At 34.8% G+C, this 27,409-nt stretch overlaps 1 protein-coding gene across 2 annotated transcripts in view; it reads right to left on the reverse strand.

Moving 5' to 3' along the window:
* Nucleotides 1-27,409, reverse strand: part of LOC142342815 (FRAS1-related extracellular matrix protein 3-like) — a 190,417-nt gene that overhangs the window by 69,990 nt on the left and 93,018 nt on the right. For both annotated transcript variants that reach the window (XM_075394404.1, XM_075394405.1), the window contains 2 exons: nucleotides 7,921-8,088; nucleotides 5,357-5,599 (listed from right to left, as the gene is read on the reverse strand). In XM_075394404.1, coding sequence (XP_075250519.1) covers nucleotides 5,357-5,599; nucleotides 7,921-8,088 — 411 coding nt within the window. The remainder of the gene's footprint in view (nucleotides 1-5,356; nucleotides 5,600-7,920; nucleotides 8,089-27,409) is intronic.

Here is a 27,409-nt window from a genome sequence, read left to right on the forward strand (position 1 = left end):
TAGTTAGAGCATAGGAAAAAAGGAATTTTTGGTATAGCTTACCTAGGACAAAAGTTAGTTTTTCATACGGAAATTTGCGTATTTCTCGAATAACGAATTTTAAAAAAAGGTCTTTTTCATCGGGTCAAGGAGTTGTTCAAATCAAACCAAACTTGGTATGTAGTAATCCCAGGGTAGGTAGACTCTAAGACAAAAAAATATTTTGGTGTAGCTTGCCTAGGAAGGAAGTTAGTTTTTCGTACGGATATTTGCGATTATTTCAAATAAGCAATTTTAAAAAATAGTTAAACTTTATCGGATCTTAGAGTTGTTTAAAGTGAACCAAATTGATATCCCAGTCTACCAGTACTATTTAAGTTGTAATGCAAAAAGAATGGTCCGCCTAACTTTCATAGAACAAAACTTCGTATTTCAATCGGGAATATCGGCTTTTTCGCTTATTATATTTTAAAAAATAGTTAAATTTTGTCGGATCTTAGAGTTGTTGAAAGTGAACCAAATTGATATCCCAGACCACCAGTACTATTTAGGTTGTAATGCCTAAAGAATGGTCCGCCTAACTTCCATAGAAAAAAGTTCGTATTTCAATCGGAAATATCGACTTTTTCGCTTTTTCTATTTTCAAAAATATAGAAATTTTATTGGGCCAAGGAGTTGTCCAAAGTGAACCAAACTTGGTAGCGAGAATCCCCAGGGTAGGTAGACTCTGAGACAAAAAATGTTTTTGGTATAGCTTGCCTAGGAAGGAAGTTAGTTTTCGTACGTTAATTTCCGATTAATTCGAATAATTAATTTTAAATAATTTTAAAAAATATTTGAATTTTATCGGGTCAAAGAGTTGTTCAAATCAAACCAAACTTGGTATGGAGTATCCCCTGTGTAGGTAGAGCATAGGAAAAAAAGACTTTTTGGTATAGCATGCCTTGGAAAAAAGTTAGTTTTTCATACGGAAATTTGCGAATTTCGCGATTAGCGAATTTTAAAAATAGGCCTTTTTTATCGGATCAAGGAGTTGTTCAAAATGAACCAAATTGATATCCCAGACCACCAGTACTATTTAGGTTGTAATGCCCAAAGAATGGTCCGCCTAACTTCCATAGAAAAAAGTTCGTATTTCAATCAGAAATATCGACTTTTTCGCTTTTTCTATTTTCAAAAATATAGAAATTTTATTGGGTCAAGGAGTTGTCCAAAGTGAACCAAACTTGGTAGCGAGAATCCCCAGGGTAGGTAGACTCTAAGACAAAAAAATATTATGGTGTAGCTTGCCGAGGAAGGAAGTTAGTTTTTCGTACGGATATTTGCGATTATTTCAATTAAGCAATTTTAAAAAATAGTTAAACTTTATCGGATCTTAGAGTTGTTTAAAGTGAACCAAATTGATATCCCAGGCGACCAGTACTATTTAGGTTGTAATGCAAAAAGAATGGTCCGCCTAACTTTCATAGAAAAAAACTTCGTATTTCAATCGGGAATATCGGCTTTTTCGCTTATTATATTTTAAAAAAAAGTTAAATTTTATCGGATCTTAGAGTTGTTGAAAGTGAACCAAATTGATATCCCAGACCACCAGTACTATTTAGGTTGTAATGCCCAAAGAATGGTCCGCCTAACTTCCATAGAAAAAAGTTCGTATTTCAATCAGAAATATCGACTTTTTCGCTTTTTCTATTTTCAAAAATATAGAAATTTTATTGGGTCAAGGAGTTGTCCAAAGTGAACCAAACTTGGTAGCGAGAATCCCCAGGGTAGGTAGACTCTAAGACAAAAAAATATTATGGTGTAGCTTGCCGAGGAAGGAAGTTAGTTTTTCGTACGGATATTTGCGATTATTTCAATTAAGCAATTTTAAAAAATAGTTAAACTTTATCGGATCTTAGAGTTGTTTAAAGTGAACCAAATTGATATCCCAGGCGACCAGTACTATTTAGGTTGTAATGCAAAAAGAATGGTCCGCCTAACTTTCATAGAAAAAAACTTCGTATTTCAATCGGGAATATCGGCTTTTTCGCTTATTATATTTTAAAAAAAAGTTAAATTTTATCGGATCTTAGAGTTGTTGAAAGTGAACCAAATTGATATCCCAGACCACCAGTACTATTTAGGTTGTAATGCCCAAAGAATGGTCCGCCTAACTTCCATAGAAAAAAGTTCGTATTTCAATCGGAAATATCGACTTTTTCGCTTTTTCTATTTTCAAAAATATAGAAATTTTATTGGGTCAAGGAAGTTAGTTTTTAGTACGTTAATTTCCGATTAATTCGAATAATTAATTTTAAATAATTTTAAAAAATATTTGAATTTTATCGGGTCAAAGAGTTGTTCAAATCAAACCAAACTTGGTATGGAGTATCCCCAGGTAGATTTCGAGACAAAAGGAAATTTTCGTATAGCTTGCCTAGAAAAAAAGTGAGTATATCATACGGTACTTTTTGATTTTCTCGAAAAAGGAATTTTAAAAATAGGTCTTTTTTATCGGATCAAAAAGTTGTTCAAATCAAACCAAACTTGGTATGGAGAATACCCAGGGTAGGTAGACTCAGGGTAGACCCAGGGTAGGTAGGTTTTATCAGGTTTTTATAAGGTGATAGGAAACTGATTGTCAGGCTGGTTCTCCGGTGTTCTGCTGATCGTCGTTCCGCAGGGTTGTGCCTCGAGTTGTATTGGTCCTTCGCGAGACAAAAAAACTTTTTGGTATAGCTTGCCTAGGAAGCAAGTTAGTTTTTCGTACGTTAATTTCCGATTAATTCGAATAATTAATTTTAAATAATTTTAAAAAATAGTTAAATTTTATCGGGTCAAAGAGTTGTTCAAATCAAACCAAACTTGGTAGGGAGTATCCCCTGTGTAGGTAGACTCTGAGAGAAAAAGAATTTTTGGTATAGCTATCCTAGAAAAAAGTTAGTATTTCATTCGGAACTTTTTGAATTTCTCGAAAAAGGAATTTTAAAAATAGGTCTTTTTATCGGATCAAAAAGTTGTTCAAATCAAACCAAACTTGTTATGGAGTATCCCCAGGGTAAGTAGACTCTGAGACAAAAAGATATTTTGGTGTAGCTTGCCTAGGAAGGAAATTAGTTTTTCGCACGTTAATTTCCGATTAATTCGAATAACTAATTTTAAATAATTTAAAAAAATAGTTAAATTTTATTGGGTCAAGGAGTTGTTCAAATCAAATTAAACTCGGCATGGAGTATCACTAGTGTAACTAGAATGTAAAACAAAAAGAATTTTTGTTATAGCTTGCCTAAGAAAAAAGTTAGTATTTCATACGGAATTTTTTGAATTTCTCGAAAAAGGAATTTTAAAAATAGGTCTTTTTCATCGGGTCAAGGAGTTGTTCAAATCAAACCAAACTTGGAATGGAGTATCCCCTGTGTAGTTGGGGAATAGGAAAACAAGAATTGTTGTTATAGCTTGGCTAGGAAAAAAGTTAGTTTTTATTACGGAAATTTGCGATTATTTCGAATAGTTAATTTTAAATAATTTTGAAAATAGGTCTTTTTGATTAGGTCATAGAGCTGTCCAAATTGAACCAAACTTGGTATGGAGTATCCCCTGTTTAGTTATAGTGTTAAACAAAACAAAATTTTTGGTATAGCTTGTCTAGCAAAAAAGTTAGTTTTTCATACGGAAATTTGCGAAATTCGCGATTAGCGAATTTTAAAAATAGGTCTTTTTTATCGGATCAAGGAGTTGTTCAAAATGAACCAAATTGATATCCCAGACTACCCATACTATTTAGGTTGTAATGCTAAAAGAATGGTCCGCCTAACTTTCCTAGAAAAAATTTTCGTATTTCAATCGGAAATATCGACTTATTCGCATATTCTTTTTTCAAAAATATAGAAATTTTATCGGGTCAAGGAGTTGTTCAAATCAAACCAAACTCGGTATGGAGTATCCCCTGTGTAGGTAGAGCATAGGAAAAAAAGACTTTTTGGTATAGCATGCCTTGGAAAAAAGTTAGTTTTTCATACGAAAATTTGCGAATTTCGCGATTAGCGAATTTTAAAAATAGGCCTTTTTTATCGGATCAAGGAGTTGTTCAAAATGAACCAAATTGATATCCCAGACTACCCGTACTATTTAGGTTGTAATGCTAAAAGAATGGTCCGCCTAACTTTCCTAGAAAAAATTTCGAATTTCAATCGGAAATATCGACTTATTCGCTTATTAAAAAAATGATTTTTCAAATAGGAAAAAAATTGGTTTTTTTCTTAGGCGCCCCTTTCCCTGTGCCCTCAGAGGGACTTTCCCATTATGTTGTCTGTCTTCCTTGCCTTTATATGTTATGGTGCTACTTTTTGTTGTTTTGGTGCTATATTTTTGTTTTTTTTTAGGTTCTGGCTTATCCGGAACCTGTTTGTGTCTTTTTAGCTATCAGAGCCTCTGTTTTTTTCTTGGGCTGCAAAGGAAAACTCGCCTAAAGTGCGGACAGTTTTTCTTGCAGTTCGAGATAGTAAGAGGTATCACGAAAAAACCTGGACACATTCATCATATTTCTTAAAAAAGGTTTATAAAAAAAGATGTAAAAAAGTGTATGGTGCAGACTTTAGCTCGCCTATGATAAAGTTTCTAGCTCGTCTGTGTTGCAGAAGTGGTGCGTCTATGGGACAGTTTTTGGTTCGTCTATGCTGCAGAATTGGTGCGTCTATGGGGCAGTTTTTGGCTCGTCTATGGGGCAGACTTTGGCTCGACCGTAAGTACTTGGTGCGTTTATGTTGCTCGTTCAAAAAAATTCCTCGCCTGTGTATGTTTGAACGCACCATACCCCCTGTGTGCGTTCAAAAACGGTCTGCGTCATAAACGAGCACAAAGGATAACCTCGACCTGGGTAGCCAATACAGAGTAAGTAAAACAAGGGGTCTGTTGACTAATGATGGCCATAGTATAAACAGATTAACGATGCCTGATATATAAAGTCAAGTTTTGCAATTTCGTCATATTATTTGTTTTGTATCTCCTGTTTGTGTTGTGTGCAAAAACATGTAAAAAAAGCTCAAAAAGTTTAAAATGCAGACTTTAGTTCGTCTATGACGAAGTTTGTAGCTCGTCTGTGGGGCAGAACGTGGCTAGTGTATGTGGCAAAATGTGGCTCGACCGTAAGTAGTCGGAGCGTTTATTTTGGTCGTTAAAAATTCATTGCATGTGTATGTCTGAACGCAACGTTCGCGTCCAAAAAGGGTGTCCACCATAGATGAGGACATAAACTCAAACTTCGACCTGAGTCGAGACAAAGCTTGAAGTATTAGCATACACTCATTTATTTTGGTAAAAAATTTCAACAAAGAAGCGAATTCCATTGTTTCCATTAATTTTGCCTGATTATTAATGAATGTATATATACACTTACTGTCCGTTTCATCAGTAATGTACACCCAGAATTCATCCTTCTTTACCACAGGGTCTGGTCTACAGTTGGAGAAATCAACCATTCTCAACCTGAGCGCCTCTTTTCCCTCCCGTCGGATCCCCAATGAGTTGTTTGCACTGGTATAATTGGGCGCATCGTCGGCAATCCGAAATCGCATAAATTTCTTGTTCGCTTTCTCCTCAAATACCACACGCTTTTGGATGCAGCTATAGTCGTCTTTATCTGTAAAAGTCACAGTTAAAGCATATTCGCTCTAAAATGGTGATTGAAAATGGGTCTCGGTCACAAACAGTTTTGCCTTTGTGCATTAAAACTGGGCAAGAATTTTCCCTTACTGGGGAAAATGTGATACAGAATTTGACAACTATGATATTAGGTGCTGAACAAAAAGAATTCAAATAAAAAAATAAGTCAGATAATTACATCAAATTTCAGATGGTGTTTTGTTCTTTTTTTAAAAAAATCCCAAATTTGATAACATGGGTTGCGAGGTGACACGTAGCCGACCGTTTTGATGCTAACTATAATCATTCGAATATGACCCGAGTCGTCATAAGTAGTCATACAGGCATAATAAATTCTCAGCATTTCCTTGCAGGATCATTGCATGACATCAAAGAAACCATGCATGATCCTTTTAGGAGTTCAAGGAAATTATTTATGATCCTAGCTTGAACACGAATATGTTTTCTCTACAAATTCGGTTTTCTCAAATTTTGGTGCTGAGGAAGCACTGAAGTGATTCCGCGTCAACATATTGTGCCACGCCAAAATATACTAGCATGCAATTTAGTAATTTAGTGGGCGCTAGTGAAAATAGGAGACATACAAAAAATATAGAATTTTTATTGCTGGCCAATCACAATTGAGAAAATGGGAATATTGTTTTCTGATTGCTCAACAAATTATCAGTGTTTTAAAATAGGATACGAATGTTAACGTAAAATTGCACATAAATTGCAATGAGCCGAAAGAGAAAAATTATATTTTTTGGGGGAAAACTGATCTCACGTTCGGTTGTGATACATTCATATCAAGTCCCACGGGCCGCTAAGGCATGGCCAGATGCGGTAAAAAAATATAATCTATAATTATTTTAAGTGAAATTTAGGCTAATTAAACGCATAAAGAAACAGTCTTTTATATTTCTCAACCAATCACATACGTTGAAAAATCTACATTTTGGTACGTCTCTTTGTTAATTCGTCGCCGATTTAGTGATAGAAGAGTCAAGATAACATTATAGGTCTCAGTTTGTTTATAAGAACATAATCTCGCCTTTGCTAGAGAGATCGAACTATTGAATACCCATTCATCTCACTCATGAGAAAAAACATCAAAAACATCTTCTAAATTACAGTGCTCAGTCATTCTCTGGATTTTGTGTAAGTAAAGAAGCACACAGGAATCTGTATGGGTTTAAAGTTAATTCAATAACTTTCAGAATACATGAAATCCATCGATTCGTTGCATGTCATATATTACCTTGAAATTACTACATGATGATTACTCGGAAATTTTCAGAAATTCTTTCGAAAACAAAATTTTTTAATTTCGAGAATCTGAGTAACTTTGGTATGATTTCTATATGATTAGCAAAAGTTTGTATATAATCTTGGTAGAAGACGCGTTATAAAATATCAAAATTCTTAAATACTCTTGTTTCATTAGTAGGAATCATGAACCACCTAACATGACCAATAAAAACTTAAAATTTTAGATGATGGGCAGCTCAATGAGTCAAAAGGATCTTCAAACTCGTATTTAAAAGAATTTCGAGTAATTTTAGTCCAAAATTTGATAACTGCTGCTAGGAATCTTACTACAAAAAAAACACAATAAATTTAGTTTGAGACGCTTTTTGATGATCAGACTCATCCAGGACAACAATCTGCCATGATCAGATTTACGCTCGCTTTTAGAATTGTGATCGCTCTAAGCTTGTTGGTGAATTTTTTCAGATTTAGCTCGTTTTTAGGCAATTCCATCTAACAGTTATCCTAAACACGTAGATCTGAAACACTCAATCATAATGTGTATATATTTTTATGATTCGAAAGCAATAAAACTTCTTCGATATAATCACCGCAAAGATGGTAATTTTTCTGATTTTAAAGTAAAATGGCCTAAACTTTTTTCAATCCTCGCAAATATATTGCTAGGAGCTAATTGCTGAGCAGTATTAGTGAACTAAAGTTCCCTAAAGTTCTGAAAAAAATTGTAGCTTCCTAATTATCATATTTTGAGCTCGTTCATGATAAAACTTTGAGCAGATTTTGACTAGTGAGGTTGTCCGTGTAGTAAAAGTACTTTGCACAGTGCGTTTTTATCTGATCATTAACGAGCACCTTAACCTGGGAACAAAATAAAAGAAGTCAAAAAAAAATCGTGGAACGAGAGCCTTTTGAGCGTTTTCAGCTATTTAAGAGAATCTACAATTCTCGTCGTTTGCCAAAAGCATTTAGTGTATCGAGTTGGAGGGTAGGGCGATTAGACGCAATACGCTTTGCAGCCTGGACTTCACAGATAGTTTGTAAACTAACCCACAGGAGAAACGCCCGAGGGTAGCTCATTGGGAGTGGGCTCCTCGCACACCACTGTGACACTTGACTCATATTTGGAACTATCTCCCTTTCGAGTGACCGTCACAAACACATCTCTTTCTCCTTCTTCCACTGTCTGCGATGCCTCCACGAAGCTCACAATAGGAACTAAAATATTGCCACAATAATAAAACATAGCAGGACAAGTCCTGACGTACAATTCAAAGAATTTTCATTGACTAAACAGAAAAACTAGACCTAGAATGGACTATGAGTGGATTGAGAAAACCATTTTAAAAAAATCAGATAAAAAAAATAAGAAAAAACAGAAAATCAATGTCAAAATGCCGCATGTGAACAAAAAAAACCAAAAGCGAGTAATGAAAATTTAATTCAAACAGAAAACTAGGCCTAGAATGAGCTGTGAATGGATTGGCAAAACCATTTAGAAAAAAATCCGATCCAAAAAATCGAAAAAACAGTAAAAATCAGAGTGAAATTGCCGCATGTAAACAAAAAACCACTAGCGAGAAAGCGAAATTTCGTTCAAACACCGTTTTCTCACTCTACTTAAAATTTACAGCGAAAAAATTTCACGCCGCAAAACCACTCGCTTTTTCGCTCCACTTCCTGTTTCGGCGTGACCAAAATCACTACTCCAATTTGACTTCAAAAATCATGAAAATGTGTGAACGATCTTAAAAAAACATAGCACGACAAGTCCTGACGTACAATTCAATGAATTTTCATTGACTAAATGAAAAACTAGACCTAGAATGGACTACAAATGAATTGGGAAAACCAATTTTAAAAAAAATTTAAAAAAACACCGAAAATCAATGTCAAAATGCCGCATGTGAACAAAAAAACACTGGCGAGAAATTGAAATTTAGTTCAAACAAAAAACTAGGCCTAGAATTAACCATGAAAGGATTGGTAAAACCATTCAGAAGAAAATCCGATCCAAAAAATCGAAAAAACAGTAAAAAAACTAAGTAAAATTGCCGCATGTGAACAAAAAAACCACTAGCGAGCAAGCGATTTTTTGTTCAAACACCGCTTTCTCACTCTACTTTAAAATTAGAGCGAAAAAAATTCACGCCGCAAAACCACTCGCTTTTTCGCTCCATTTCCTGTTTCGGCGTGACCAAAATCACTACTCCAATTTGACTTCAAAAATCATGAAAATGTGTGAACAGATCTTAAAAAAAAGACAGCGCCCCAATACAATTCAAATTCTTTGAATTGTAAAAAAGACAGCGCCCCAATACAATTCAAATTCTTTGAATTGTAAAAAACAATTGATTAGCACGGCTTGTCCTCACATATAAACAGTCATCCCATGAGTAGTTTATTCATCTTAAGCATAGAATGAACACGACAAGCCTATTTATGTGAAGAGAGTTTTCTTGGGTCAAGATTTCATAATTACAATGAATTGGCAATAGAGACTATTTGCTGGTTCTTCTGGGAGAATTAAGTTTGTCAATCATTATGCGTGGACCTTTTAAAATGAGGCATTGTGGGCAACGAGGAAGTTTTCAAACGTTCACTGTTACGGCTGCAAATGAAGACTTTGTAGAGTAAATATTAATTTTGTACAGTCGGTCCGATAATCAATTTAAACATTAATCTAAAAACCTTTTCGGACAGTATTTCTGTAGGTTCAAAACAAATCAGTTCCGACTTTTTGGCTAATTTAAAAACAGCCACTTTTGAGTTAAAAATTGCAATCAGAATTTACGTTGATACAATTTCAACTTTCCACAAGACTTCACAATGAGAGTTTCTGTTGTGTTCAAAACAATTACAGCACAATTTTGATCTGCTATAATAACAAATTAAGAAACAAAATAGAATTTAACCACACTAAGACAGTAAATATGCTAACAATTCGAAATATCATACTTCACAATATAGCTTGATAAATGGGGGTTAATCAAAACTAGCACAAAACAATTTTGACATGGTGTTTGACATTTAAATGACCTTTGAAACTGGACAAGGAGGCTCGGTAATGTGCGTTCGCACATTAAGTTCCGACACCGCTCATCCACATTTTTGGCATAAATATCTACCAAATGAGGAGCAGATAGAAAGCCCCAAAAAATCAGATATTAAAGATCGCCTCCAACGCAAATAACTCAGTAGGAGTAAAAATGCTGCGATAGATTTATGAGATCTGTCATTATTAAGAAAGCAAGTCCAGACAACAACAAAATCAAACAACAATAACAACAAACATTATTTACATCCAAAACTTTATGCCCATTTTAAAAATCTTACTAACAAAATCATAATAGCATCGGATAAAAGTGAAACTAAACAAAACAAATTGTATTTCACTAGAAAAGATATGGGACCACTCAATAAAAAGGCTCGGTAACAATTAGACAAAAAAAAACAAATTGGCATAAATTTTTAAACAATTAATTTCGAAGTAAGGGAAAACATTAGTTGGCAATTGAAAACATCCAATATGTTTATGATCACACACGCCTCTATAGGAGGGTATTAGGACCTGTCCAAAAATTTTTTTCAGCGGTTTAAAAAAAACAACAAAAAAAGACAGTAGTAATAGGGTGAGCAAGTCTCCCCGGGGGGGGGGGGGTGTAGACCCCATGTATTAAGATAGGGTATAGGAGTAATTTTTGAGAGAGGGTCTACACTAATGTATTAAGATAGGGTATAGGCGTACATGTATTAAGATTAGTAATAGCGGGCGCCACGTATTAAGATTAGTTATAGCGGCCGCCACGTATTAAGATTAGTTATAGCGGCCGCCACGTATTAAGATTAGTAATAGCGGCCGCCACGTATTAAGATTAGTTATAGCGGCCGCCACGTATTAAGATTAGGAATATCCTCCGCAATGTATTAGGATTGGGGATAAATCTAGGGGTGTTCCAGGGGGTGAGTAGTAAGGTGGGAGCAGATCAGGGTGATTTTTCGGAGCCATTTGTCACCGTGATTTTAGAGGTCATTTAGGGATTAGCAGGGAATTATACATGCAGCGCGCAGGGAATTGTACAGACAGCGCGTACGTACAGGCGGGGAATTGTACAGGCAGCGCGCAATAATGGATAATTTCCCTCGCAGTAAATTTCAATATTTTTGGTTTAACAACAGCAATGTATTAAGATTAGGTATAGCCGCCGCAATGTATTAAGATTAGGTATAGCCGCCGCAATGTATTAAGATTAGGTATAGCCGCCGCAATGTATTAAGATTAGGTATAGCCGCCGCAATGTATTAAGATCAGGTATAGCCCCCGCAATGTATTAAGATTAGGTATAGCCGCCGCAATGTATTAAGATTAGGTATAGCCGCCGCAATGTATTAAGATTAGGTATAGCCGCCGCAATGTATTAAGATTAGGTATAGCCGCCGCAATGTATTAAGATTAGGTATAGCCGCCGCAATGTATTAAGATTAAGTATAGCCGCCGCAATGTATTAAGATTAGGTATAGCCGCCGCAATGTATTAAAATTAGGTATAGCCGCCGCAATAAATTAAGATTAGGTATAGCCGCCGCAATGTATTAAGGTCAGTTATATCCACTAAAATTGAGAAAATTGAAAGTTTTTATAAGAATGAATTATGAAGGTACAAAAAGACAGACACAGTATTAATCAAGTACCTTATAAGTAATTTTAAACACAACAGAGAGAGCTCACAAAACAAAAATTGATTCAATAAATTACAGGTCCAGGGGTACAGTATGAATTCCATCAGATAACACTTTTCGTTTAGGATAAAAATATGAGAGTCCTTTCTTTGTTTGTTCATAGGTAGCGACGCAGTGGTTGATTGTCCGAAATCCTCTATTTGTAGATGTTAAATTGATGATTTCTTCCATCACTCGCCGATATTTTTCCAATGGTCCATCTCCGGTCTCTTCCAATGTTCGTTTGTTCAGTCCTTTGCTGCTGAATTTGTACTTATCCGATTTGGCATCGTAGCAACAATATGTTTTGCTACAGAGACAAATCATTTCAGTACATCTAAATTCTTCCTTGAACAGACCTGGTTCACGCTTATCGTGCTTTTTATGTTTATCACAACAAGTTCTAGGGAAGAAATTTTGTACAGCATCAGCTTTGAAAGAATCATCACAATCGTGTTCCCTCAGAGTTTCCCAATCTGCTTTTTTATATGGACGAATGCAATCGTACAAATTATCGTGCGCTAGAGCTAAGTATAAGGAGTCAGTGTCCATTTCTAACTCTTCGAACGTGTCGACATCGCAAAATTTATCAAAAAAATTGTAATAAAGCTCCAACATACGTAATTTTGCGTACTGAAGTATAAAAAAGCCGACTATTATCGGTTCACGGTGCTCAATTTTTGATTTTACAAGTTCAACTTCGTATATTTCTTTTGACACACTGTTAAGTCTCTTAAACAATTTCCCGTTGATAGCTTTGTGTGTCTTTTCATCGTTCAATTATTTTGTCTCTGTATGTCTGCTTCTGTCCATGATTTGGTAACCATAGGAACTATTCCCTAACAGTTTCATTGTTTCTGCTACAACGCTTGATTCAGGATTTTCATCTCCAACTCTTCTAGCATCAACAACCGATTGGACAAAATTGTTGAAGCATTTTTTGGGTGTGTACTGAACGAAGCGATAAATTTTGGTGCATTTTAGCCCAAGACTAAGGTAAAAATTGAGTAATGGTGTTATGACTGTTCCATTCTCCAACTTGAAGCTTGAAATTAACATGCGTTGCGGTTGCTTGAGTAAATCGTTATCAATTGCATAATCCCTCATATAATCACCAATATCTGCTCGACTAACATTAAAGTTTTTAAAGATTGGTGGAAAGTTCGAGAACTTGTATTTCAACCCATCTGGAACTTCGAGATCACACTGAACGTAACCAAATAGTTTATCTTCTCTTATCTTTGTAAGTAGAGATTCTTGAGTCAGAGGTAGCTTGAATGGGAAATTGTTTCTCACGTGAATTTTTACAGATTCATCACCTTTGACAGTTTCCTACCAGTTACATTCCCATATCTCAACAACTTTATATCCTCTGTTTCGCAAATAGTCTCGTCTTAGTTCATCGTATTCCCGTTTCTTTAATCCTTTCTGAGTCTCTTCCTCTGACATGCTTGCTCTTGCTTCCTGACATGCACAAAAGTGAAAGTAACAACCATTGCTTCAAAAATAGTTTTACAGTGAGCACAAAATCCGTCTACATTAAAACAATCAATCTTTTTCTGAGTTCCAGTTGTGTAGTAGCTTTCAATAGTGCAGTTAGGACGTTGAGATTGTAGGTACGACATAACCATGTTCTCAAATTTCCTCGATTTATTTTGTCTAGCTTTAAACTTCTGAGAGTCAGAATCAAACTCCCATCTAGTGTAAAGCCCAGTGGGCATTTCTTGACACATTGAGAAGGGGTAAAGTTGACTGGCGTCTATACCCACAATTGATTTGCAAATGTTTTCTGTGTTTCGAATGTAGGTTTGATCCACAATTGCTTTTCTAGTAAACACAATAGAGGGACCACCGGTCATATCTTCGCGTATTTTATCATGTAAATCTTTGTCTGCTTCAACGAAAGGATGGAATTTGCTATTAGTTGATTTGTGTAGACAAATATTTGCTAAATTAGGTAGTGTGCAACCCAGTTTTAACATATCAATCCCTTTGTTATGATAGAATTCCATCATTTTCTGCATCACTTCTAGTGTCGGGACAACATCTTTGTTATTATACCACCTGACAAAGTCTTGAAAAGTTGTCATTTGTTCGTGCTCCCACACACTTTCCAGGTAATTGTAGTTGTCGAATCCCGAGGGGGGCACTACCTTCAACCTAAGTTTTTTCAGAGCCTCCTGTTGGGAAAGTCCACTATTCAACAATTTTGTGAAATCCGTAAATTCTTTTTCCAAGGGATTGTGATCTCTCAACTTACTAAAGAAACATTCGTAAGGGGGTAGGAAAGTTACATCCAATTTGTTTGGTGAGTCGAACCATTCATAAGGGAAAAACCCTTTGGTCTCATTTGTCTTGTAAGCTTTGAGGAACGAATCTAGTGATGTTGCTCCACCAAGAAAGTTTAGAATATCGAGAAACTGAACATCGCCAAATTTAAAGGATACAAAATGATTAGCTTTTTTAATAACCGTTGGTTGATTATCGCGCTCGTGAATGAGGTAGGGTAGTAAATAAGACTTGATAAGATTCAGATCATATTTCCCGCTGTTGAATCCAAATACAGGTAAAATGCTGACATAACGTTCAAAATGTTGTTGTAGTTCGAGAAGTTGATTTTTCTGAATTTGGAGGAATTGAGTCGACATATCAATTTCTTCTTCTTCGATATATTGAAATTCAAACATTGGAGTACTCTCATCTTTCCTTCCATTTAGCTTCTCGAAAATAGAACTTACTCTGTTTTTAATTGCATTTTCAATTGAGGAAATTTTTTGCAACATTTCTGCTTTACTTCTGCTAGCTAGTTCTTCTAATGCTTCAACAAAAGATACAATCAGTGTCTTGGGGTCTCTGTTGCAACGGAAAATAGGTTCTTGTAATAAATTAGAGGAAATGGACACAGATATTGGTTCATGTTTTCCTATCCAAGTAGTTGTATTGGTATCTTTTAGTTCATTAGATGGAACGCAGATTGATTCGAAGTCAAATACAGCCAAGTTTTTGAACAGTTTTTGTTCTTCCTCATATCCAATTCCAAAACCGTCAAGTTTATCGAACAAAGTTTCTCTCAAAGTGTAAACACTCTTCGGATAAATGTGCTGTATCCTATCTTTACAAGATTTTACGTGACGGTGGAAATTACCAGCACGCTTAATAAAGGTATCACAATTAGGACAGCGGAATCGTTTGAAAAACGTATTGATATCATCAACATAGCAAATGTGGTTGTTGTAGCGCAGTAGATTAATGTTGTTCTCGTACATCTCAATACTTCTTCTGGCAAGTTCACCTACAAAATCCCCGTCCTCAATGTCAATGTCATAAATGAAAATGTTGTGTTTTATAGCATTTTGAGCAAACACAAGGTGATCCATTGACACTCCTCTAAAGTTAATTGCGTCATGACCAGACTCGTGGAGAAAGTCACTGAACAACTTAGCTGCGTTTGTTTCCAGCTCAGCTGATCCATACAAGTGAACAGCCACAGCTCTAAACAAGCAAAGGTAGTCCTTGTAGGTTTCTCCGTATCCATTCGTAACAAGACAATTTACATCGTTTCTCCTCAACAACTGTTCAGGTATAACAGCATCTAAACATCCCATTGGGATATTGTTGAGAAGAGCACAGAAAACTGTTACATTCGTAGTTAGTGCATACCGCCATTTTGTGTTTGCCCTTTCTTGAGCACAAGTCTCAATCAAATCCAATTTCTCTACTCTATCCTGAAGTGAGACTAAGTCTCCCTTAGAACAAAGTAAATGAGACTTCTCAAAGAAGGTGTTGTTCTCATGAGCATAAAAGTATCGGTATTCGTCTGTGTCAACATTTCGTAAAATAAATCCCAGGGATAAATTTATTTTTGCAGCACAGTTAAGCTTTTCAAACACTTCCTTCAGTTTTTCATTAATTTCGCTGGGATCAAGTCTCGACAATTTAAAATTGAATACTCTATGTCTCCCATTCTCCATCTCAGTATTGTCAAAGAAGTGTTGACAGGCACTAAGTTCCTGCTGTAACTGTTCGTTGTTCCTGTCCAATTCTTCCGATTCTAGTACTTCTTTCAAGTTTTCGCTGGATTTGGTTCCAACTTTGGTCGATGTTCTTTGTTTCCGTCTCCTATGTTGTTGAAGAGAATAAAAACTTGGAAATTCCTCCAAGCATATAGTGCACACTGTACTAAGCTTCTTTTCTTGAGGAGCGTGATGCTTAGCAAGGTGGTAGTTCAAGTCCTCTTTCCTCTTTGTGTAGAAATGTGGACACTTGGGACATTTTAAAGTCCCACTATCACACGATTTTTTGTGTCGAGCCATTTGCTGCTTGACAACCATTTTCTCACACTTTGAGCATTTGACAGGTAGATTTCTATCAAGAAAAGGCATTGTATTGTTGTGATCCAAAATAAATTGAATAAATTTTAAGTAAATTGCCGAGCAACTGTATCTGATAACAAAGTGAGAATGAATACAATTTTTGGTTTTTTAGTTAGAAAAACTTTTATGACTAATTATTTCCATATAAGGAAATGACGTAATTTCTATTTTTGGTAACATTACGCAATACGAAAGTTCAAGAACTTCCTACGAAGCAGTCACAGTGTTACATTATACATCGTATTTAAATCCAGAAAACATCAAAAATGTGTAACCTTATTCCTTGGAGGAAAATCGGAAATCTTAAGTTATATTTATTTGTCATATTGCTGATTTGTGTTACTTTTTTACAAAACAATACTATTCATCCCAAAACAGACTTCTTAACAAAATCTATCTGTCAGACGCTTGCTCACTTAGAGAATACAAATATTATTGTAAACAAACTAATTTTGTAATTTCATCGATAAAACACTAAATGTGTTTTTACAATAATATTAAAACATTAGAGAAGAAAACTCCTACTTTAATTGAAGATAACTTATATACAATTGACGTTAACGTGATTATATTACAAACTACAAACCAATCAAATTTTAGTATTAAGAAACTTGTTGTAAAAGTTAATGATATCGTTTTGCTTATCTCATTCTCTCTTTTAACATTTTTTTATTTTAATAGATTAATACGTGAAATTTTACTCATTTGTGAAACATGTTGATCAAAAACCACTTACAAATATTGGAGAAGATTTACAAGAGAAAAGAAGGTATACCTGATTCATACAAAATTGACGAAATTGATGTAGATTCATACTTTTTTTACAATTTTTTGGACATTTTCACAAAATCCAACAGAATAATCCGATTTAGTAAAGGACTTGAGTATGCAACGTTCTCTATTAAAAAATTTGAATATGAGGAGTTTATTGCGAAACAGTCTTTCGATTTATCCTCAGAATTGCATGTAAGCAAATACGAATTGTTGTTCATTTTGAACTCCGTCCCCGATATATTGGAACAGTACAGAAATATTTCACAAACAAACTTTGTTCCTCTCCCAGAACCAATAACAATAACTTCTTCACTACAGAGTGCTTTGTACTTCCATTATTACAACGACTACAATGCAGTGGGAGTACTGATCAGGTTCGTAATTCGTTTACCTAACGTATATATATACAGAAATTTGATTCCAAAAATGGAACATTTTCCGAGATTGATCTGAAATTTGACGAATTGGAAAAAATTTATCAAAGCTTGACTTTTTTGGTAAATTATGTCACTTCATTTCAACTTAAATAGACCATTTTAGGTAAAAGCATAGTCGGAAACCTGTATGTATCCTTCACTTCCTACCTTGTTAGAAAATTTTACCCAAATTTGGATTTGAATTTCAGTTCGTCCAGAAATTTCAAGCTAAAGGTCACTTTTTCTCATAAAATCTTCCATCTTTGGTTACTGTTGTCTGATTGGACAGAGCACACTATATATAGAGGTTGTTGATTTTGACATTATCATTTGATCCAACTTCTCTGAAAACATCATCACTACTTTCTCACATTATACTAACTACTCCTCAACATTTTATCCTGCTATCGAGCTCCAACATTCACTTTCTTCTTGTTTAAAAATACTTACTTTAGTTCTAACTTTTGTTTAAATCTAACTTATATATCCTGTTCCCTTCCTAAAAAGGAAATTTGCTGCTTTATAACTTTCTCTCCACTGATTGCTTTTATCACGTTCTCGACAAGAATCTTTTCATCCATTCTCATCACTTTCTAACAAAAACCTCTTCTATCATTTATTACAAAATGGAGTTCACCGTTCAAAATAATAACCTTCTGTACTCATTTTCTTTTACTGAGGATATTGCTCGGATAGGAGTTCGAGATTTATCAAACGGACTGTATGAGTCTCTGATCACTTTACCCATTACTGTGTGGCACATTATTGAGCACCAGCGACAACAGTTTGATACATATCATCACGGACAGGTCCCAATCACAGAGAATCAACTCGGAACTCATGCGATGGGACACGAAGTTGCTGTTGTCAGTGGACACCACTATCCTCACGTTAATGGATCTGATTTTCCTGCCAACTACGTAGCTGGAAATATTCAGTAAACATTTCCTTGGGAGGAAGGGCAAATTCCAAACAGTTGGTTCACTACACCGGATGTAGGTGAGGTATCAGGCACGGAGGTGGAAAATAATCTTCTCCAAATAGCTTCAAGAGCTCATAGAAGAGAACATAGCGAGTTGAGTATTGATACTAGTACCACCACGTCATTTAACGATCTGGAAAACTTTGATCCAGCGCAGTACTATGGATCTACTGACATGTCAACTACACCCTCGATGACAACCCCATCGATTGAGGAAGGAACAGCTCACAACCCTATCTTTTTGAGTGATGTACCTAATACCCCAGTCACTGTTCAACCAACTCAACTACCTGGTAGAATTGAACGACAAAGAGGTTTCGGTAATGAAATTCAGAACTTACCAGAATATGTTATTGAAACTCTTTTTGAATGATTTCTATGTTCAATTTTGTAAACTATTTTGTATTTGTTTGTAAAAATAATAAAGTTTCTGAATACCTTTTGGGTGTTTCGTATTAAATTTACATTTTCAATTTTATAATTTTTTTTATAGTTTTCCAGAATAAAAGATTAACACGAAAGGTTACTTGATAATTTAGGTACTTGGTTATTATTGAAAATTTGTTTTCGACAATTAAGAAAAATACCGAATTTAATTTTGATATTTAAGAAAATTGTCGAATTTATTTTCGACATTTAACAAAAAATGTCGAGAAAAATTCGATTTTTAAGAAAAAATTACTGTTACAAATCCGATTTTTAAGCTGCAAGAACAGATTCAAAATTTGTCATTTTAAAAATTATTAAAATTTATGTTTTTTGCTTAAAATCATACCTTAAAACTTAAAAAAATGAGAAAAAATTGCACATTTTGCACGCACAGTTTGGTAACATTTTTGATTTTTAATGAAAAATCTGAGGTTCTATTTTTGACTTTTAACAAAAAATGTTGTGTGAAAATTCGACATTTAACAAACAAATCGACTTCAAATTTCGACTTTTAGAATATACACTAATAATAAAACATTTTAGTACAAACACTTTATTACTTTCTAACTTCAAAGTACAACATGGGGTTATCAATTATTCCATGACCATCTAGTAAACAATCAACAATTTTTATTAATTCACTCTCATACTTTGAGTTCTTAAGAGACTGAATTCGGTTGAAGAAGGATGATCTCAATGTTTGTGTGCTTGCATTTCTTTGCTCAGCTCTCAGTAGATGTCTCTTGAACTTTTTTCTACTCAATCTCTTCTTAGACACGCTGGGTAGTTTTTCAACAAATTTGTTTTCCGAATTATGTTGTACCGCTCTCTTCAATTGGGTGAAAACAAGTCCTGCTTCTTCGTTTGTGTGACCAAAAAACTGATGTTTATATAAGGTGTATAAGCAGTCCACTGTCTGATATTGAAAAGATAAATCATCCAATTTTTGGAGTAATTCATTAATGGAAGATGAAATGAGAATTATGTGATAAGAACAATTTTTCAGAGGACAAAAAGTGTAATTGTGAGACGCAACAGAGTATTCACTAGTAAGCAAGTAAGGTTTATAATCCTTAACTGATACGCAAATGAACAAGGATTTCTCACAAAATTTTTTATAAAAGTCAGGTAAAACTTGACACATAACTGCTGCCATTCTGTAAACAAAGTGATTTTGGAGTGATTCTTTTAAACTACCGTATAAGGAAATAACGCAATTCAGTTCAAACGCAGCGAAAATTTCATTTGAAAAATGACACGGTTCAAGAGACAGCAACTCAGAAAAATCCGTTGTTTTACTTGTTCTAATTATTTCAAACACTATTACTCGCTAATGCAACACAGACGTGCTAAACATCAAGATAAATATGCTGCTCTAGTTCAAATGTTTGCTCAACTTAAAATTTCTGACTAAGTTTCCTTATAAGGAATTTTTGCAAAATGACGCAATTGAACTTTCCATATTTGGAAATGAAAGAAAGATAATGACAACATTACCAAATAAAGGTGATCGGAAACAATAGAGGAAGTAAAATTGCAAGTCAAATCATTCAACTAATTTCTCTCTGTCATATTAAGTTGATAAAATGTCTCTCTCTCAAGTCTCTCCGTTTTACTCGAGTGCTCCGTCTATGTTTACCGATTCTCAACCTAAAACTGGAACTGATTCGGTTCCATTTTATATAGACTTTGGTTCTAACCCAAAAAGATTTAGGAGATTTACTGTGTCCCAGATTTTTAAAAACGGACAAAATTTTTCCGAACCAACTTTCCAAGTCTTCAAAAAAGATAATTCTGGAACATTTGAGAAGTACCAACAACTTCGAATAGGAGATTACGAATTCAAGAAATTCTGTTTCCTCAAGAACAATATCCTGGATGGGGAGTTGGAACTGAGTGAGCACCCGACTCAATTTGATAAGAACCCATGTATGGAGGATGTGCTGCAACGATGTCACAAAGTCAGAGAGGTCAGCATAGGACGAAATCGGCGAATATATGTGACTTTCATTCAATAAGTTCAGGAGAATCCAGCCTCCATTTATGTGCAGATTCGGCTCTTTTGTCGCAAGGAAAACAATGAGTTCAAGCAGGTGACTTATGTCAGCTACAGTTTGGACGAGTTCAAGGAACTGATTCAAAATTTGAATGACTTTTCTAACATTGAACAATGTACATTTCAATAATAATTGTTGTGTGATTTTGTAATATGTCTTTGTCTTCTCTACAATAAATTTTTCATTTTAAAAATCTTTGATCTGAGAATGAGTTGGGATATTGGCTGCTCAAGAAACATTTTTTTGAGTCTCAGAGACAAGTCAAAGGTTTTTCACGTTAGACTTCATTACGAACTTAAAAGATATTCCTATACTGTTCTTGAAGCTCAAAATTTTCCCAAATTAGAAAATTTGGACATAGAGTCCCAAATTTCAGAATTTAAGTGGGTTATTCACAACGGATTACGCAGAACAAGTCTTATATATCGTTCAGATAAACAACAAGTTACCATTTCAGAACATCGTTGGAACGGATATCAGTGGAGTTTTCTGACAAATATTGAATTAAAAAAAGAAGAGTACGAGAACTTACTAGAGCATCTCCCTACACTTTTATCTTATAATGAAAAGTTTATGAAAACTTGCATTGACATGGATGAAGGAACGCAAAGTTGATGGATATTGTTATTCTTGTCAACATGTTCAATTGCTACGGAAGCATCCTTTCAATGTTTCCCGAAAATGAAAAACGCAAAAACTGTTTTTTAGCGGCCTGTAAAATTTGGGACGAGAATATAAATTTGGAGGAAATTAACCAAAAATTTCCTCATGGAGGACTTATTGGTTATGGAAATTCCTTTTTAGATTTTTTCTTTGCTAGATTGAAAGTTTTTCGATTACATGCTATACTACACGATTCTGCTGGAGCGGTTAAAGCAACTACAAACAAGGGTCCAGGATACTGTTACATGTTACCAAATTTTCCAAGCTCATGTTTCTTGGGACATTTAACTGGGTTAATCTTTTGTGTCTTTATTAAATTTTATCATCCTCAAATGTTCAAAATGCTAGACTACTAATCATTTTTGTATTAATTCAACCTAGAAAAAAGAATGTCTCCCGTTGTGTTTGATATTGAGTGCTTGGAAGGGAAAATTGTCAAGGAGTTGGGTGTTTTCAAGGATGGAATTGTATTGGGATACAGTTTCCTCCCACCCAAAGACTATAAACCTACTTTTCAAGCAAAATGGAACACTAAAAATTTACATGGGATTAATTGGAACAATGGAAAACTGGAATACACTGAGTTGTCATCAATCATTCACCAACATTGTTCACCTACAACAGAATACTTTGCAAAAGGGTTAGAGAAATGTAATCTTCTCTCAAATTACTTGTGTAAAGATGTGGAGAATCTAGATGATCTTGGTTGTCCAAAAATTTCCAAACTTCTCAATAACTCGGATCCTGACTGGGATTGTAGCAATTATCCGTATCGACACAAAAAGACATTTCACTGTGCAGAGAAGAAAGCTTATGCTTACGGAACTTGGACTATTTTTTTGATAACGTATAATATTTGTAATTTCTATTTGTAATTTCTATTTGTATTTGTGATCGTTTTGTAATTTATTATTTTTATTTTACTACTTTTGAAATCAGAGAGAAGTTGCTTTCCCAGTTCAAAAAATTGATTTTCCCTTAAAAATAAGGTATAAATGACCGAGCATACAGATAACGGTTTAAATTTAGGTAACTTTGTCTTTGATGATAATAACCAGGAACGACAATCGTGGAAATGTTTTGGACAGACTTGTAATAGATCTCTGGTGGTTTTTTTGTCCCAATTTTTTGTTATTTTGTTAATATTAGCGTGCTGTATAGTAAGAATAACTCTTGCCGAAACCTGTGAAGAAACAACAGTTTGGATTGCTATCTTATCTAGTACAGTCGGTTATATTTTACCTTCTCCTAAACTATGAACAAAATAATCTCTACTAAGGAACGCATTTTTATTTCATTGTTGGGACCAAGCGGGTCTGGAAAATCTCATCTTATCCATGATTGGCTAATTATTGGAACTTTTCAACCCGATTTTGATAAAATTTACTATTTTTATCAACATTATCAATCACTTTACGGTCTAATGTCCAAAAACATTAAAAACATTCAATTTATTCAAGGAGTTGACTTTGAGTTCATTCAGAGTCTACCCAATAATGGAACAAAGTATTTGCTGATTTTTGATGATTCTTGTGAAGAAATCTCAAGCTCGAAAGAATTTGTTAAAATCGCGACAGCTGGAAGACACAAAGGTCTTAGTACAATATATATAAAGCATAATCTTTTTCATCAGAGTAGATTGGGAAGAGATATTGAGTTACAAAATACTCATATAGTTTTATTCAAGTCTCCTAGAGATGTTCTCCAGATTAACACTCTTAGTCAACAGCTCGGGTTAGGATCACATTTAAAAGATTGGTATACAAAAGCTACTTCAATCCCGTATGGTCACTTACTCATTGATCTAACTCCGAAAACAGTCGACTCTCTTAGATTTTGCAGAAACAGTGGTTCTATTCCCACTATTTTTTTCTCCCTAAAACGAAACAAGAGATTAACACACAACATGAACGATGAACACACAACATCTCTCTACGCTGATAACATTCCAAACGTATTCCCAGAACTTCAAGAAATCGTTCCAAAGAAATTGTCCAAAACATTTCATTCAGTTTCTAAACGAATGCATAGTAAACCTTCTCGGGGGACAACTACAGGAAATACAAAAACAAGACGTAATAAAGTACAGAGACGAAATTCATCAACTCGTGCTAAAAAGAACCGGAATAAATAAAAGAAGAGCAATTTTAAGTTCACGAAAATGAATAGAGCTCATATCAATTTTGACACCATCTATCATTAATCGATTGTCTTGAAATGGAACAGTTTGTTTTGATTCCTCAACACCTTTACGAACAAAAATTCAAATTAGAAGTTAAAAAGTTGGACACTTTTGAGCAGAAACCAGTTTCTGTCCCAACACATTTGAACCCTAATTACAAGGAAATCAGCAACAAAACCAGATCTTTAAAGAACGAATCAATTGTAGATCAAATTTTGAATTCACCGCGAGTCAAGCTATCTCTCAAGGACACAATTTTATTAGATGGAAGAGATACAGAAGTAGCTTTTGCAGATTTTATTTTTGCATTAAAAAGAAAGAACGTTGATTTTCCCGACATATATTACACAATACTTGATGCTACCGGAATAAATCCGCAAAAAGTAATAAACAAAGATGCCAAAAGCAAAGACAGAGGGAGCTGGATTCCTTTCAAAATCTGAAAAAGCTAAGCTACAAAGGCTGTATAGAGATGGAAAAGCCGCATATGGATCAATTAAAAATCTACAAAAGGCAAGTGGGTTATCCAAAAAGAAAGTTGCCTACTTTCTACACAGTAAAGATTCCTACACAAAGTATCGTCATGCAACACGACATTTCAAAAGATTACCAGCATTTGCTAAGCGAATCAATGAGATCTGGTGTCTCGATCTAGCTTTTATGGATAAATTATCGGATACTAATAATGGAGTGAAGTATTTATTAGTATGTGTTGACGTCTTTTCTCGCTTTGTTCGTGTGCAACCAATGAAGTCAAAGTACTCTACCGATGCAGTTGTAGCTTTCAAAAAAATGTTGCGTAAAAAAAGTATGCCCGCGAAAGTATGGGTTGACCAGGGAACAGAGTTTAGTAGTGAGTTTCGAAAGTTTTGTATGGACAAGAAAATTAAAATTTACTCTACTAGAAGTGAAACGAAAGCTGCTGTAGCAGAACGAGCCATTAAATCCCTGAAAAACATTATTTATCGCTATATGGAAGAAAATGGTGACAAATACATGAGAAAAATGGATTCCTTTGTCAAAACTATGAACACAAGAGTTAATCGCTCAACAGGTAAAGCTCCAAAAAATGTAACAAACAAAGACTTTTTGTCAATTTTTTACAGAAACCCAATTAACCAATATAAACGACCACGTTTTAAAGTTGGTGAAAATGTTCGTATATCAAAAAAAGATATTCCATTCAGAAAAGGTTATAAATCACAGTTCACAAATGAAATATTCAAAATTGTTAAAGTTGCTACTTTTAAACCGCCAACCTATAACCTTTGTGGAGAACAAGGTGATGAAATTCTAGGTAAATTTTATGAACAAGAGCTTTCAAAGTGTATCATTTAAAGATGAGTTCTTTCACTGTTGAGTTGGTTTCCAATGCGTAGTTTGATTGTTACCCAAACAATACACTAAGTTCTTTCACGAATTTTCTACCTGAGCAAATTAATCTTGATGGAGAATGGGAGGTAGCGATAACAGAACTGTCGTATCCTTCCTTGTACCAAAACATAACAGAGGGTAAATTCTTCTATCTAGATGAAGCAACACCAGATACAAAACCATCGGATTATTACACACTTGATCCAGGTCTATACCCCTCGATCTCTGATATTGTCAATGAAATGAATAGAAAAATTCAGGAACGTGAAAAATATGAAAAAACGCCCATCAAGTTACACGTTAACAAAATTACACAGCGAATTTCTTTGAGTCTTCCAAATCAGAACTCTTTACTTGTCATTTTCAGTGCCGATCTTTGTCATGTCTTTGGATGCGAAGAAGCTGTTTATGGTATGGGTGTTTTCATGAGTGGTGGTGGTCCACATTTTCCCAAGTTTCCTTATGACATTGTACGAATACACACCTTAATGATATATAGTGATATTGTTGAATACAATATTGTGGGTGATACAAAAGCTGCTCTTTTACGATGCATTCCGTTTATATCAAAAGTTAAGAATGGAGATATCATCTCACCGGGACAATACATGAATTATCAAAATTTTCCAAACTTACAATTTAAAAAAAGTCTAAAAAACTCATTCCACAGCATAAAACTCGAGCTCCGGGACTCTTATGGTGAAAAAGTTCCTTTCAACTCTGTTGGTGTGACAAGAGCAGTACTACTGTTTAGAAAAACTTCTGACAATCAATTTTAGATTTAAAGTTGTAGAAAATGGTTGCTGATAGTGATTTACCGTATTTTCGTGGTTATTCAAGACAGAGGGGAAGAGGATTCGGAGCGTTAGCACAAACAATTGGGAGGACAGCTATTCCATTCTTGAGGAGATATGTTGTCCCAGCAGCAAAAAGAGTTGGTGCTGATTTGCTTGATATAGCTGCACCAGAAATTGGAAATGTTCTAACTGGAAAGAAAAAATTCAAATCTGTGGCTGCAGATGTTGGAAAGAAAACATTACGTAAACAGCTAGGTGGTGGAAAAATTAGGAAACGGCGCATAATTCGAAGAATTAGCCCAAAAACCAGTCGACGTCGTCGAACTAGAAGAGATATTTTTTCTAAGCTAAAATGAATACTAGATCAACAAACGATAGCAACTTTCGTTATGGTCACTTTACGAACTCTTGCTTGGAGATTTTTGACAAAATTCCTGTTTTGGAACCAATTGAATCTTCTCACGTTCAAGAAGTTTATCCCAGTACTTCATTGGATGAAAGCAGCATTGAGTTCGAGTTTGAAACAGATAGAAGCATATATCTTGATAAGAGAGATATCCACCTTCAAATCAAAGTTGGATTACAAAAGGGAAGATTGTTTGATGACTTTATGAAAAAAGACGAGCATGGAAAAGCAGATATGGGAATGTCCTTCACAGATGATGATTTACATTATCTAACTCACGTCAACAATTTATTGCACTCGCTCTTTTCCAACTGTGAGGTGTATCTGAACAATCAACAGGTTTACAACTCAAATGGTCTCTATGGACACAAAGCTATAATTTCCAATGAATTTAACGCTTCCACAAGAAATAATGAAGGTATTTTGGCTTGTCATGGATATGAATTTGAAAAAGAACCCAGCGATTTTGAGAAAAGCCCTTTTATAGATCGAGAGGAAGAACTTTTGCTGAAAAATGGAACTACTTATTACGGTAAATTAGCAATTGATTTGTTCCAATGTGAAAAGTTACTGCTTCCAAATACAAAAGTTAGACTGAAATTGATTCGTGCAAGACCCAATTTTTACATGATCTCCTACAATCCTCACGTCTCCCTTAAAGTTCTTGACTGTTCCCTGTTTACAAGACGTGTTGTTGTTAACGAAGTGTATCACCAGACTATCAAATATCAATTAACTCATCAACCTGCTTGTTACAACTTTATGGAAACAAATGCACGCACATTTATTATTCCTTCAGGACAGAACCAGTTTATTCAGGAAAATGTTTTTAACAATGCTCCAATCAGAAGAGTAGCTATTGCGATGAACACAAATTCAGCATTCACAGGACATTTTCAAGAAAATCCTTTCCATTATCAGAAATTTGGTTTACGAGAACTAAGAATTGTTCGAGGAGGTAGAGCTATAGTATCAGTTGATACAACTAATGACTGTAGGGCATATGAAAAAACAATGAAAGCAATGAATTTTAACGAAGAGATTCCCGCGTTACCACATAAACTATTTCAGAACCATTAGGTGCTTGTATTTGATCTCACTTCACTTCAAGATGCTGGAGAAAGTATTCATTATCCTGAGCTCAGCGGTGAAAGTATCCGATTAGAAATGTTTTTCGACCGCCCGCTAAGAAGCGTGACAGAATTAATTGTTCTAGGAGAAAGGATGTCCACTGTTAAAATTGATCAGTTCGGAACGGTTGCTAAAAATGTCTGAAGATTTTTGCGTTAACGAAAATTTTTTCATATTTTTTTCAGTTTTTTATGGTTTTTACATCATTGCTTTCTGCATTGGAACATTTTTGGGTTA

This window comes from Convolutriloba macropyga, chromosome 7 (assembly GCF_964194025.1).
Source record: "Convolutriloba macropyga chromosome 7, txConMacr16.3, whole genome shotgun sequence".
Lineage (NCBI taxonomy): Eukaryota > Metazoa > Xenacoelomorpha > Acoela > Convolutidae > Convolutriloba > Convolutriloba macropyga.